This window comes from Gobio gobio, assembly GCF_949357685.1.
Source record: "Gobio gobio genome assembly, chromosome: 8".
Taxonomy (NCBI): Eukaryota; Metazoa; Chordata; class Actinopteri; order Cypriniformes; family Gobionidae; genus Gobio; species Gobio gobio.
In genome coordinates, this window is record NC_137114.1 from 27,403,628 (window position 1) to 27,419,245 (window position 15,618).

At 37.1% G+C, this 15,618-nt stretch overlaps 1 protein-coding gene across 5 annotated transcripts in view; it reads left to right on the forward strand.

Annotated features, from left to right (window-relative positions):
- The window catches only part of nf1a (neurofibromin 1a), an 86,923-nt gene that overhangs the window by 59,380 nt on the left and 11,925 nt on the right, over window positions 1-15,618 (forward strand). For all 5 annotated transcript variants that reach the window (XM_079823877.1, XM_079823876.1, XM_079823878.1 and 2 more), the window contains 17 exons: window positions 220-413; window positions 599-739; window positions 2,219-2,498; window positions 3,139-3,353; window positions 4,209-4,270; window positions 4,399-4,540; window positions 5,753-5,854; window positions 6,086-6,226; window positions 8,887-9,013; window positions 9,335-9,466; window positions 10,024-10,159; window positions 10,293-10,456; window positions 10,553-10,675; window positions 10,786-10,904; window positions 11,118-11,218; window positions 14,597-14,739; window positions 15,056-15,102. In XM_079823877.1, the coding sequence (XP_079680003.1) occupies window positions 220-413; window positions 599-739; window positions 2,219-2,498; window positions 3,139-3,353; window positions 4,209-4,270; window positions 4,399-4,540; window positions 5,753-5,854; window positions 6,086-6,226; window positions 8,887-9,013; window positions 9,335-9,466; window positions 10,024-10,159; window positions 10,293-10,456; window positions 10,553-10,675; window positions 10,786-10,904; window positions 11,118-11,218; window positions 14,597-14,739; window positions 15,056-15,102 (2,369 nt within the window). The remainder of the gene's footprint in view (window positions 1-219; window positions 414-598; window positions 740-2,218; window positions 2,499-3,138; window positions 3,354-4,208; window positions 4,271-4,398; window positions 4,541-5,752; window positions 5,855-6,085; window positions 6,227-8,886; window positions 9,014-9,334; window positions 9,467-10,023; window positions 10,160-10,292; window positions 10,457-10,552; window positions 10,676-10,785; window positions 10,905-11,117; window positions 11,219-14,596; window positions 14,740-15,055; window positions 15,103-15,618) is intronic.

The following is a 15,618-nucleotide window of genomic DNA, read 5'->3' on the forward strand; positions in this document are numbered from 1 at the left end:
AAATTTTTAAAAGTTAAACAAATTTTACAGTGTAATATACACAATATTGCCGTTTTTACTGTATTTTTGAACAGATAAATGTAAGACTACTTTCAAAAACAAATCTTACTGATCCCAAAGTTTGAACAATGTGTGAACCAAAATAATTGTTTTTTGATGAATTTGCAAAGCACCTTTCTTGTGTCATTTGTTACAAAAATGTTCTTTGTGGGGCTTTAGGTATTGAGCTGAAGCATCTGTGTCTGGAGTATATGACTCCTTGGCTCCGTAATTTGGTGCGGTTCTGTAAACACAATGATGATGCCAAACGACAACGCGTCACGGCTATCCTGGACAAGCTTATCACTATGACCATCAATGAGAAGCAGATGTACCCCTCCATACAGGCAAAGATATGGGGCAGCTTGGGTCAGGTAGGCCCTTAAAACATTATTTCATTCATTCAATTAGATTTTGCACGCTTATTCCATCCAAAAGATTTCACATTTTCCTCTTATATGTCCTACAACAGCCATTACAATGATACATGACTTCAAACTGTAATTCCTCGAAACTCTGTTAGTCCGCAGTTACAGATTGCACCATTTTCCATGTATAGATCACAGACCTGCTGGATGTGGTGTTGGATAGCTTCATAAAGACCAGTGCTACTGGGGGTTTGGGATCCATCAAGGCTGAAGTGATGGCTGACACAGCTGTAGCCTTGGCTTCAGGAAATGTCAAGTTGGTGTCCAGCAAGGTAAATGCTTACTGCTAAGGTGCCATATTAAATTGTAAATCCCTATGAATTAGTTTTTTTTAACATATTGCTTAATATGATGTTGTTCCTAAGATAACCTAGTAACAGAACACTTAGATACTGAAATATTAAAAGCTGCATTGCTGACCTGCAGTAAATGATTCAAAACATGGAAAAAGCAATGTAAGCCATTTAGTTTTTTCCTTTATACTATAGTAAGAGAATATGCAGTAACTTTGTAAGCACAGATATTATTGCAATTTTTAATACGTTTAAATTATTTTGCATTTATATACAGCATATGATTTGATAAGGGTATGATTAGTCTTTTTCATATATATATATATATATATATATATATATATATATATAATATATATATATATATATATATATATATATACACACACACACTATTTTGTTTATTTTATTTATTTACATTTTGAAATCCAGGGTGATTCACAAGGCAAACGGAACAACTTCAGTTATATTGTAGGCTTTTTTTGGTATAATTTCATACTCAATATATATTCAGTTATCAATCAAACCAGTCTTATTTCTTAACTTTTTTTTCTAGCCCACTAACACTCTTTTAAACAGATTTCGACTTACCGCTTAAAGTGTTTCTGGCTCTTGAGTTCCTGAATCATTCCTCTTGTGATCTTATCCAGGCTGACTAGCTCTTCTAACCAACATCTATTATCCTAAGTCTTAGTGCACAAATGGCCAATTTGTACGTGTACGCACAGACAGACAATAGTTAGTCAGCGGGGCAGTCGCTCCTATTATATTGGCAACTGTTAGTCATTACGCTCAATGGACGTCATTGTCAGACTCTTGGGCAGAAGGAGAGACAAATTTGCGACTCCAATAACTCTTCTTGATCTTTATGGTTCTTGATTCACGCAGTAAACTTAACCAGATATTTTCTGCTGTTTTTAACTAGTTGGACATATTTAGCTGTTTTCCCAAATGCTCAGCTATGCTGAAAAGCCAAATATTGTTTGGTTAGCATGTGCCAGCCACTGCTGATGTCACAGCGAGCCGCACAAGGACAGGCTTTGTCCAGTTGTTGCGTCTGCTTTTCTAAGACTCGTATCGCAGCGGGACTCTGAGGTGAAGAGAGGGACCAAGTATAATCTTATTGAGAGAGCAAATGATATTAAGGTGCTTGTCACAGAGTGAAAATAAAAGGCACATTGTCTGGATTCTATTTGGTATTGGATTATATTCTGATTTGAAGTGTGTTTGAAATGATAAATGATACCTTTTGCAGAGTCATCATTTTGAAAACGTAATGCTCTTAAACAGCTTCAATGATATTGGTTTGATTTAGTGTTTAATCAGACTTCTTAGTTTCCATTTTCATCAGTGACTAATTAAAGGCTGATTTCTTATGTTGTTCATTAGCACTAAAATAAAAAGTAAATCCCAAAATTGCAATGGAACTAAAAAATGCGTTCTTAATTCATCTCTTAGGTGATTGGCCGAATGTGTAAGATCATCGATAAGACGTGCCTGTCTCCCACCCCCACCCTTGAGCAGCACCTGATGTGGGACGACATCGCCATACTGGCCCGTTACATGCTCATGCTCTCCTTCAACAACTCTCTGGACGTGGCCGCTCATCTGCCCTACCTATTCCACGTCGTCACTCTGCTGGTGGCCACCGGCCCGCTGTCCCTCCGAGCGTCGACACACGGCCTCGTTATTAACATCATCCACTCGCTCTGCACCTGCTCACAGCTCAACTTCAGTGGTGAGCAATAAGTCACAGAAAATGGGGATTTTAAGGGTTGTCACCTCCATATTAAAAATAAATGTGAATTTGGAAAAAATGTAAACATGTAAAAAATTATTACAGTTTATTTTTTTAAACTCATGCGTAAGGACAGCTTATGCAAAGTATGAAATTCTAATCATTTTTTCTTGAATTGCCCCTAACCATGTATCATATACAATATGGGGATGTGTCCACACACATTAAATGTTATTAATATTCAATGTTTGAAATCTCACTTATAAAATTAGTATTTATTTAGTTTATATTTAATAAATTTGACTTAACAATATATATATAAAAATAAAAAGAGTTCATTTAAATTGAAATTTGTGCTGTCAATCATCTGTCAATTAATAATTAATTGCGCATTTTTTTGTAAGTAATCACAAGTAACATAAAATTGTAATGTATTTTTAAATGTTAATATAGTATATTTAAAATATTTGTTTAATGGCACATTTTTACTAAGTACTGTGAATGAAGGTCTGAAAATTTTTTTTTTTGCTTACTTTGAAAACTTAGAGAGTATGTAAAAAAATACATTTAAAAATACATTTAAGAAAAAATATATAATTTAAAGTCTGATTTGTTGCTGTTCTGGTTTTTGCATCTACAGAGGAGACTAAACAGGTGCTGCGTCTGAGTCTGACTGAGTTCTCCCTGCCCAAGTTCTACCTGCTGTTCGGCATCAGTAAGGTCAAATCTGCTGCGGTCATAGCCTTCCGCTCCAGCTACAGAGACCGCTCATTCTCCCCCGGCTCCTACGAGAGAGAGACCTTTGCTCTGTCGTCCCTGGAAACGGTTACAGAGGCTCTTTTGGAGATCATGGAGGTCAGTTACCAACATTGTGTATTATAGTGCGCTGTCTAACCACTTTTTGTTTTGCTTTACTGCCGATATCCAGCACTTTGTTGATCCATTTAAAGGATATATTTTGTGTTTTGTGTAAAAGGATAAACACGCTCATTTCATCCACAGAAATTGAGAAATAAATCCATTTAATAGTCATCAGTAGCAGGATTGGTATCTGTGATATTGGCCTTGATTCATAGTATTTAGTAAAAAGATGCCATTAAACTAATATTAATAATGTGTAAAAAATAAATATTACAATATAAAATGTATTAAAAAAAAATGATGATAGGTGCAATTTAATCACAATGAGTGAATTTTTAAAAAAAAAAAATTTTTAATTGGCAGCTCAAATTATTACAATTTTAAAAACCTGTTTTTATTTTAATATATTTTCAAATGTAATTAATTAATGTTATGGCAAATGGTTGTATACGTGGCATTTCAAACATTTGAAATATTAATAACTTTTCATGTATGTGGACACCATATGTATTTTATGTTTTGATGATTATTTTGCCATTGAATCTCCAAATTAATGTAGAAACAACATAAAGATGTTACATTTTGGCATCTTTTTATTAAGAACTAAGAATGAAGGCCAGTATTAGTAGTATTGCTACTGATGTCTATTAAATTATATTCTCAATTTCTGGGGATCAAAAAAGATGGAATCACTGCGCTCTATCAAGTCAGGGTGTGTAGATCTGTGAAAATTGCAATATTGTCAAGAAAAATCACTTTAAAGGGAAAAGTTATGAGTTCTATAACCACTTGTGTCTTGAAACCTATTATGTACATGTCATTTAAACAATTGTTGTTTTTTTCCCCCAGGCCTGTATGAGGGACATACCCGGATGCAAATGGCTTGATCAGTGGACTGAATTGGCACAAAAGTATGTTGAAAACATTGCATTTCAAAAGTTTTTTGAAGCAGTTGCAACTGAAAATGATAGTGCAATCACATTAAAGTAACAAAATCTGTTACGTCGACTTATAATTTACATGTTCTTTTCCTGGATAGGTTTGCATTCCAGTATAACCCATCTCTTCAGCCACGGGCGCTGGTGGTGTTCGGCTGCATCAGTAAACGTGTAACTCACGGGCAACTCAAACAGATCATTCGTATTCTCAGTAAAGCCAGTCCTCTGCTCAGCATTGATCGAGTAAGCTCTCTTTCTCTCATCTGCTTCTCTCTCTCAAACTCCATAATTTTAGAAATGATTGTAAACCACTTGCATTCACTTGTTTTTGGAAAATAACAATGTTAACATTATGTTGATTATAAAATGGTCTTCTCTAACGTTTCCTTTTTTTTTTTATATAAAGCTCATTAAATACACAGCTGTGTACCATTTAGAACTGAATAAGTATCTGATTAAATTTTAGATTTAAGGTTTTCAACAGGATGCAGAATTAGTATTTAAATTAATAGAAGTAGAATTAAAATGGACTGACAATTTTCAAAAATATTAAAATATCTGACCGAGCCCAATTTTTTTGAACTGTAGTGTATTGATTATAAAGTCAATAAATTAAGAATTTAGTCTGAAAACAATGTGTTAGATTATTTTGTTTGGACAAAAAATTTATATAATTAGATTTTTGTGGAAATTTAGAAATGTCTAATCAGTTAAGGAAAAATGACATTACACAAAATAAACATAATTAGTTATAAGGATTGAATTGATTGTTCATGCCGTCACAACACGTCAAACTGGTTGGACTAATTACATTTCTCTGTTGTCACTGACTATTATTGAATTTCCTCTTCCTTTTAAAGGGTTAGTTCACCCAAAAATGAAAATTTCTGTCATTAATTTCTCACGCTCATGTTGTTCCAAAACCGTAAGACTTTTGTTCAACTTCTGAACACAAATGAAGAACACACAAGAATGAACCCTTAATGGTTCTTGCTGAAGCTCAGACGCGCTGCGTAACAAAAGAAAGACAAAAATCGCACGTCAAACAAACACGCTTGAGCTTCCGTTGACCATAACTGATGTGTGCATTGATGAATGTTTATGTGAATAAAAGCCTAAATTAAATCTGTTCATCATATAATGTGATCATGTCTTTTCAGAAAATTTCGACTAAACCGCTAAATCATATGAAAATAATTTTACGATCTCTTTATGAACTTTTTGAAGCGTCAGAGTGGTAGTTGTGTAGACTGTCATCTTTTTTTAGTATTTTTGTAGTATTTTGTGACTATATTTTGCTGGAAATTGTGAATATTTGTGTTGTAAATGCAGTGTGATTCAGGTCTGTGCGGAAATGCAGTGCACTAGTCTAACTGCTGTAGTGTCATTCGCTCGGACTATTTTTGCTGGCGTCACGCTCCACCGCTCTGTCTGATTAATGCTGTTCCTGCACAGGGACTGGAGAGCTGCTTAAAGGGGCCGGATAATTACAACAGCCAGGTTCTCATTGAGGCCACCGTCATCGCTCTCACCAAGCTACAGCCTCTCCTCGATCAGGTGCAGTCACGTTGTGTGCTGGATTCAATTATTAAAACATCAGCGGTTCTTCTGTCAGTGTATAATAGACCATCTGATGGAACACGACTGTAACAATGTTTTAATTTACGTCTCTCAATGTGTACATGTGTGAAACCTGTTTGAAAATATTTTTGCATTTCCTTTTTGGTGACGCAAAAATGACACTTCACTCATTAATAGCTTTGTGTGTGCTTGTCTAATGATCTGCAGGATTCTCCCATGCATAAAGCTCTGTTCTGGGTGGCTGTGGCTGTACTTCAGTTGGATGAAGTGAATCTGTACTCGGCCGGTACCGCCCTACTGGAGCAGAACCTGCACACACTGGACAGCCTCCGGGTGTTTAATGATAAGGTGCCAGACTGAAATTCACATTTAGACAACCACAGACTTATAAATGTGGATATTCTTAGTATTATTATTGTTTTTCCACATAAACTGATCCAAGTGGTGCTCACTGCAGAGCCAAATGACATGCAGCTCCACCTCTCTGGATCTAGTGTTTGGGGTAATCTAGGGCTTAACCTAAGTAAGTTTAGGGTGTGGCAAGATCTTCAAGCTCCACTCATTGTTTCCAGAGGGGGGGGGGGGGGGGGGGATGTCAAGCTCCACCCATTGGCTCTGCAGCAGCCTCTCAAAAAATCAAGATAAGCCGGGCATATTCTGTGTGGTTTTCGTAAGATTTGGGCAGATTTCTGAGTCGTACGACTTTTCTTTTTTTGAGTCTGGCCAAATTTCAGCTTTGTCGCGCAATGTACAGGGGGAAATGAGAGGCGATTACCCTCTCCTGACCAGCAATCGCATAGTCGGATGAATTTCTGACTGAAGTTTTGGTTGTCCCTCGTGAAGGTATCACACTGTTGAATCAGATCTACGAACTGATTGTCCTAAACTCAGTGTTTTTCCCTCGCTGCGCCTGTGCTAGAGCTTAGACCGGGCTCAAAAAATCAAGCCCGACCCTACCCGAGCCCGTGCACGTTGTGTCCGAGCCCGGCCCGGCCCGACACATTAACTGTAATTATGAGCCCGAGCCCAATTTAAACCGGACCATTTTTTTAATACGTGGGCGTTCTGACAAGAACGAGCCTGTAATGAGCGAAGCAGACCGTTGTGACTCTCAGCTCAATAATCCGCAGGCGCGCTCCACTCAAGAACCGCTCTCCGGTAAAATGACGTTCGCTCCAATCCCGCTCAGACGTGACATTTATCTGTACTGTAGCCTACTATACTTGTTGTAGCCATTAAACAATGTATTTGTTTAAATATTATAATGTTATTTTTAAATTGCATCTGATTATGAAAAGTGCAAAGATGCGACTGGGTCAGAAATGATTTTGGTGGTTATTATATTTTGTTTAATTTTAAGTTTTGTTTTGTAGAAAGCCTTTCTTTAAAGTGAATTTTTTTTTGGTATTAATTGTATCTTAATTTTAATCAAGGTTTCTTCAGCCAATTGCCTGGATTTAATGAATAAGAAGCAAATAGACTATAGCAGACTATAATCGTGACATGAAGGCGCGGGAGCGATCACTTTCATTGCACATGAACTGAAGCGCGTCTCATAAATAAACCGAAACTCAGCAGGCTACTTGCCTCACATACATGAGAAAAATGTGTATAGAAAGCTTGAAATGTCCACTTTTAAACAAAACATTTCGAAACGAAAAGAAATAGGCTAGTTAAGCAATGCGCAGTGTTCACACGAGCAGCTCATGACTGGCGTCTCACCGGTTCTGTTCAGAATGCTGCGCTTCATCACTGCATGTGCTGAGAGTTTAACACATATTTTTTGACTAATCCTGACTTGTGCAACTTTGTACACATTTGTTTCTTAGATGTAGCATTAGTTCTTACTTTGCAAAAACATATATATTAATGATTATAATGACTGATTATGGCATAGCTTTCTGCCCACCCAATTAGACTAATAAAGTAATGATTTAAAAAACACAAATGCTCAATCAAGGGCTCGGCCCGAGGATAGTGCCGGGAAATATTCGGCTCAGACAAAGAATCTAGCCTGTGCAAAAACAGAAATGAAACCATTTTCTTCATCTTCATCTTTAATGCAGCAAGAAATAAAACGAAAAGGAGTAGATCTTTAAGTTCTGTAGCTATCAAACAAGCTGCAATTTAGCAAACTGTTGCTTGCCTCCAATTTGTGTTGCAAAATGGATAAGCCACATTACCCACATCTTCCAAGCCACCTACTTTAAATAAACACTTCATTTACATAGTCACTACAGAAAGTGAAAGGAAAAACTAAACTAGCGTCCGCCATCTGATGCTGCATTAACAGCGCATATTCTCTAAGACAACGTGAGATGAATCTACTTCAACATATGCTGATAACGGTATACAACTGTCTTCATTTATTTTTAATATTTCTCTTTTATATATATATATATAGTGAAAAAATTAGAAGATAAGTATTTTGTGTTTAACAAGGCGTTTTTGAAAGATGTTTTAAATAAAGCTGCTCTTAATTTTCATTGAGGAGTGATAATTGCAGTGTTCTGACATATTATAGACTGTTAATTATTTTAATTATAGGCCTATAATTTATTTGTATAATAGTCCTAAATGTTTTTTAATAATTTAGAATGAGGAGTAATCTATCTAATCTTTTATTATCCTTGCAGCATGTCGGTTAATGAGATAATGCCCTATGAAATTATTGTGGGGCAAATTCATTGTAAAATCAATGTATTAATAAAAGCACCCTAATAATAATAATCATAATAACTTAATACATTAATTGTAAATTCCAAATCCTCTTGATATCACTGATATCTGGTTTTCGCACATATTTCACATGTATAGTGTGAGCAGTCAAGTCGCAGCAAATCATGAGCTTTGGCTTTACATCGCACGTGATCTACTCGCACAGTGACTCTGTGATTTCAGCAATGCTTTTGTGTGTATGCCCGTCTGTAGAATGTATTACAGTGTAATAACTCAAAGCAGTTATCTTTATAGTTATCTTTATAAAAATGTTTTCACCTCTATTATAGAGTCCTGAGGAGGTCTTCATGGAGATCCGGAAGCCACTAGAATGGCACTGTAAACAAATGGACCATTTTGTGGGACTCAACTTTGCCTCCAACTTTAACTTTGCATTAGTGGGGCACTTACTCAAAGGTAATGATTAAAAGATCACCTATCCACCTTATTTTGAAGTGCGGAAGCTATTTTCTGTGAATGTGCAACACCAGATTCATTAGCCGCTAAAGAATAGCAATGTGCAGTAAACCATAAAATTATATGTGCTACAAACTAGCGTGATTATGATAATAAATTATAATAGGATAAATGCATATAGTTTGCAATATATGTTTTTCTACAGCTAAAATAACTGGAAGTGGATGACACAGGAAGCGTATTTTGTTTATAATTTTTTTTGAATCAGTCAAATGTCTTCCTTCTCTCTGGTTCCTCATCTTTGTTTCTTTCTTCTTGTAGGATACAGACATCCTTCTTCCACCACGGTGGCAAGAACGGTCCGTATCCTGCATACGCTCCTGGGCCTGGTGGGAAAACACCGCAGCTGTGACAAGTTTGAAGTGAACACGCAGAGTGTGGCCTATCTGGCAGGTAAGTTAAAGCCAACACAACCTTAACTATTCACAACCTGTATTTTGTATTTATATTCTGATGAAAACGTCTAAAAACAAGCGTAGCGTCAGTTCTGGCAGGTCACGTTAGTCAAGCTCACATCATCTGACTGTCAGCTGATCACGTCTACCTATAGGAATACGACGTCTATCACAGCATACATAAGCTCCTTCAGTACTATCAGCAGCTATCGCGTTTCTCCAGAGCTCATTTGCCTTCCTCCATCCCCAGCTCCTCCTCTCGTCCAGTCAGGATTTGGTATTCTGATTCCCCTTGAATCAGACTAAATAACCAAATTATGTACATTTAATATTGACATTAATGATATCTGCAAATACAGTATGTTGGTTCTGTTCTATTTACCCTAAGGGGGGTTATCGTTGCTCTCCCTGCTCTTATCCATGCTAGGCTGCATGGATGCGCAGGGAGTTCTTGCCCAGAACAGAACCATACCGCCAATCCAAACTGTAAGCTAATAGTCAATCAATCATCTTTGACGATAGTGGTCCTGACAAAAGTGGATGTTTGTGTTTCAGCTTTGCTCACAGTATCTGAGGAGGTGAGGAGCCGCTGCAGTCTAAAGCACAGGAAGTCATTGCTGCTTTCAGAAGTTACCATGGAGAACTTTCCAATGGACACATACACGGTGTTCGAAACGGAGCCTGAATGCAGGTAAGAACTTTTCTTTTCTGTAAACAGGTTTGAATTTCACGTTTTCTTTCTACTATACCCTTGCCTTTCAAACCACACTGTATTGAATCTTTATTTTTATTACTTTTTTGTTGTTGATTCACACTCTCTTAAGTGTTAGACTACTGCGTGAAAACCAGCCCTGGGCTTCTCCGAAAGTGTCAGAGCGCAGCCTTGCACCTCCGTACTCTGCTATGGGGCAGACCAGCCTTCGCCCACGCAAATCCATGAGCGTGGACATGGGCCAGCCGTCGCAGGCCAATGCAAAGAAACTACTGGGTATGAGTGATCTTTGGCTTCATTCTTTCAAACTGGCTTTTGAGCAGGCTGCAGCTTTACTTTAGCTTCATATTTGCTTGTTTTTATTTATTCTAGGAACTAGAAAGAGTTTTGATCACCTAATATCGGACTCGAAAGCCCCGAAGAGACCAGACATGGAGTCGGGCATCACTACGCCTCCAAAAATGAGAAGGGTTTCTGAAAATGACTATGAGATTGGTGAGTTTTTCTGCACTTACCAATTAAATTTAAGATCTATGCGTAATAAATGATGATTAGGCATGAGAAATGTGAGAGAATAAATCGCTAATAACTCTTCTTTATTCCAGAAACCCAGCGAATAGCCAACTCCCATTTACGCAAAGTCTCCGTGTCCGAGTCCAACGTCCTTCTGGATGAGAACGTTCTCACAGACCCGAAGATCCAGACGCTGCTCCTCACTGTACTGGTGTGTGCTCCATTCTACTTTCCTTTGCACATGATCTAGTGCTTTAAATCCTCTTGCAGGTGAAATTACATTTGAAATTGTAGAATGTTTTTGCTGTTTCTTTTTATAGCACAAGAAAGTTGAATAAAGATGATTCATTTTCTTTTTCCAGCTATATGATGTTTATTAGACTTTATGTACTGTAGTATAGCAAAGTATTTTTTTTTATTGCAGGCTACATTGGTGAAATACACTACGGATGAGTTTCATCAACGGATCCTGTACGAGTATTTGGCTGAGGCCAGTGTGGTCTTCCCCAAGGTCTTTCCTGTAGTGTGAGTGTCTACCATATTATATACCAACACATCGCTCAGTCAAGATCCATTAGTTGGTTTCCAAAGGCATTTCTCAAGATTAAATGTTAAATATTAAAATGTTCAGCTAATGGAATGTTTTTGAATCTTATAGAGAAATGGGAAAAGCATGGGTTATGGGTTATGCAGTTTTTCAGTATTTTATAGTTTCAGTATTATTATTTTTTTGGTAAAATTATTCAACAGGATGAAATGTTTTAAAAGTAGTATCATTTTCATGTTTAAAAAATGGTAACACTTTATTTTGATAGTCCACTTTAGACATTCTACTATCTATAAGTAAATTTGCAACTACAAATCAACTAACTGTCATTAGAGTATTTGTAGACTGTCTGCTTAATATTTACTAAAACTTTATTTTGTTGGTCCCCCAACAGTCATTCTACTGACTATAAGTAACTTGGCAACTACAATTCAACTTATTGTACTAACCCGAACCCTAACACCTAACCATAACCTACCAGTCTACTGACAGTCAACTAATACTCTAATGACAGTTAGTTGACATGTAGTTGCAAAGTTACTTATAGTTAGTAGAATGTTTAAAGTGGACTATCGAAAAATAGTGTAACCTAAAAAATTGGTAACACTTTACAACAAGGTTTCTTTTGTTAACATTAGTTAATGTATTAACTAACATTAACTAACCAGGGGCAATACATTTGTTACAGTATTATTAATATTTGTTAACATTAGTTAACTAAAAATACAACTATTCATGTTAGTTCTCAGTGCATTAACTAATGTTAATAAATACAACTTGATTTAAATAACGTATAAGTAAATGTTGACAATAACATTAATTAAGATTCATAAATTCCGTAGATGTATTGTTCATTCTTAGTTCATGTTAACTCTTAACAGTTAATTAATGAAGCCTTATTGTAAAATGTTACCAAAAAAAGTTTAAAATGTAATATAAGATTATATAATTTAATGTTTTTAAATATTAAATTAAAATGTTTAATATTATTTATTTATTGAAAACCTACTATTGTAATATAAATATTTGTTTATATATTATCTAAATTCATTTATTCATAAATTACTTGGCCGTTACGATACTAATCCTGATACATTATGGTTCAGTTTGGGGTTGGTAAGATTTTTTGTTTTATGCTCTTTTGCTCACCAAGGCTGCATTTATTTGATGAAAATACAGTAAAAACTGTAATATTGTGAAATTGTATTACAATTTAATATTTAAAAAACGAGTCTTTCTTAACAAATTAAATCAAGATAAATTCTAAACTAAGATAGGTATTTGGCAATAACGAAATAAAACGAAAAATTACATAAAATTGAGATTAGGCCTAAGACAAATGAAAACGGGACTTGCTTGCAGCCGCCTCTCTACACAATTACCAATGCAAATATAAATAGGCCAACGCAATTAAAGGAGTATTTATTAACAAATTAAATTAAGATAAATTCTAAATTAAGATGGTATTTGGCAATAACGAAATTAAGATAAAGGCTCCGCGGGATTTGCTTCGTCACTTCTCTCCACAATCCGGCCTCAACGCGACATTGAAAAGCAGCTGAAATTTAATAAAGGAATAATGCCAACATTAGCCTATATACTCTATACTCCTGCAAGTTTTGGGTAGGATGGTTTGTTGGTTTTCCACCAGCCAAGAACATCCATTTCATTTTCCATGACAGCCGTTTCAATGTAGCGAGTGACCTCGTCATCTTCCCAGTCAGCTTGCCTTACATTTTCCCACTCTGCAAAATTCACCCTTTTTGGTGGAGGGAGTGGGTTCGACTCCGGAGAGCTCTGGGTCTCGAATCTCCACATCTGGTGGCTTACAGAAGAGTGAGGACATGAGCATGTACGGCATACCAGTCTGAGTGTGACAACATTCTCAGCTGGTTAAATTTTGGCCAGAGGAATGTTGCGATCTTGTAGAGTTCCTGTATTATCACTTTACGCGCGCACCAGTCTTCGTGCCTTTTACGCACAACAGCTTGCTGACAGTGCCGTTTCAGTTTCTCACACCAGAGACATGCACTATTAAGTGTTGGATACTTGCCTCCCTCAAGTTCCCGCTGTGCTTCATAGAAAAAGCCCAGTGTCTCCGATGCTATTTTTTCAATGTGCACGCTCTCCCCACGTGCCTCCAGCTTTTCATGGAGCTCATGATAAATGGCCTGTATTGAAGTCAGTTTGTGGTACACCATACTGAACCGAGTGTCTCCCATTTGCAGCAGTGTTGTTGACAGTTGCGCAGCCAACCCGAACTGTTTAACGTTCCTCATACAATTTTGCTGAGAGAGGAAGCGTCAAAGCCAAACTTTGTCACCAGTAGTTTCAGTATCTCTCGTCTGATATTTTCTCCCGTCTTTGCCTGAACATTGTAGTTGTCAGGGTTTTATTCACCAGTTCCATGTCCTCACTTATGAAATGGAATGTGATTGTCAAATAACAAATTTTCCGATAATCCTCTGTCCACATATCTGTGGTCATTGCGACTGTGCCATCCTTCAACAAAGTCTTAAGTTTCTGTACTAAAGCTTCCCTCTTTTCTTCTGCCATGTCAGTGCACCTCTTCGCAATTGTCACATGGCGGGGAATAACAGTACGCAGCCCCGACATTAATTAGTTCTTGCGCCAGCTCTTCAAACCCCTCGCCATTTACGATATTAAAAGGCCTAATGTCTTTACAGAAAAAGTTGACACATTTCTCCGTCTCCGTTTCACCTTTGCAGGGATGGGTTTTGATGCTGTAACAAACGATGTGATTGTAGGTTGATCCTGGGCACTGGCAGGTGTTGAACAGCTTCGATCAACATGCCTTATCAGCGACGAATTCCCTGCCGTTTTGCTGTTGTACTTTAACTGAATGTCGCATCTGTTGCATTTCACATAACCCACTGGCTCATTATTCTCATTACGCACATGGTCAAAAGTCAAAAGACTTTGCTTTCTTTTCTGGTGCAACCAAAACGTAATCACCCGAGGCCAGCCTCCGTTTCACCTCTTCAGCATCCATTTTAGCACTAATCTGCATTACCATTACATTTTAGCATTACCTGACCGCTCATTTACCACGCAACCTGGAGCACAAGCCCATGTAAAGTGATAGAAATTTAGATCTTATGTGGCCTGAGTAATACATATAAAAACCAATTTTAAAAAGCCTACTAGCCTATTGAGTACCATAAGAAAATATTTGTACTGCACCTGCACCCACCTAGAAACAAGATTTTCAGGTCCGCTTTGATAATCTTCAGGCATTAGCTTTTGCAGCATTATGATAATTGTCTTGTTAGTTGTATGTTTGGTATTGGCCCTGAAGTTTAACATTATTTTCACCTTTGTCATTTTTATCATAGCCACAACCTACTGGACTCCAAGTTAAGCACCGTCCTGTCAATGTGCCAGGACCCCAACCTCCTGAACCCCGTCCACGGCATCATTCAGAATGTGGTCTATCATGAGGAGTCTCCCCCTCAATACCAGCCGTCCTGCTTGCAGAGTAAAGCCTAGTGCCAATCTCTCCAGTCATTTATTATCATTCAGATTTCTTGCCAGATGTTTTCTTAATTATCTAAAAAGTAGGGTTTTCAACTTAATGCTGTTATGCTGTTATTATTGAATCGATTAAATGTGCATATAATTACTAAACGATTGACAACCCTAGTTTAGAGGGGTTTTTCCCCCCACATAAAACAACATCTTGTTTAGTGTTACTTTACCTTCAGGTGTCTGACCAATTCCCCTTATTTTTCTTTGACTCTCCATCACTCTCTTGCTCTGTCATCTGTCTCTGCTGTCACCTCTCTGTCTCACAGGCTTCGGTTTCAACGGCCTTTGGAGGTTTGCCGGGCCCTTCTCTAAGGTATGATTAACTGCTCCCATAAACACTTTTCATTTTCCAGCGGGGTGCAGTGAAGAAATTGTGTGCTGCGGTCTCTCTGCAGTTCACTAGATTTATTGACCAAAACGTCTTTCCCAAACATCTCCCGCACCCATCCGGTGTCTCCGGGCACTGACTCTCCCACAGTTCTGCTGTGCGGTTTAAGAAGACATAAATGACAGGGATGAATTGCTTATGTATCCCTTGCTGAAGGAAGTGTTTTCCCACTTTCATGGCTCAGCAATAATGATTTGTTTCCTCTAGCCTTGTCAAAAGGCAGGTTTTTACTTGCTCTGCCAATATTTTCACTGTAACGTGTTACAATATTTAAATTATTATATTAATTATGACTTGAAAATTCAATTACTTTTATATTAATTAGATTGAAACATTTTTGTGTTGTCAGCCAGTAGTTTTTTACTTGCCATGCAAATATTTTCACTGTAACGTGTTAAAATATTTAGATTATTTTATTAATAATTTGTATTAATATAAATT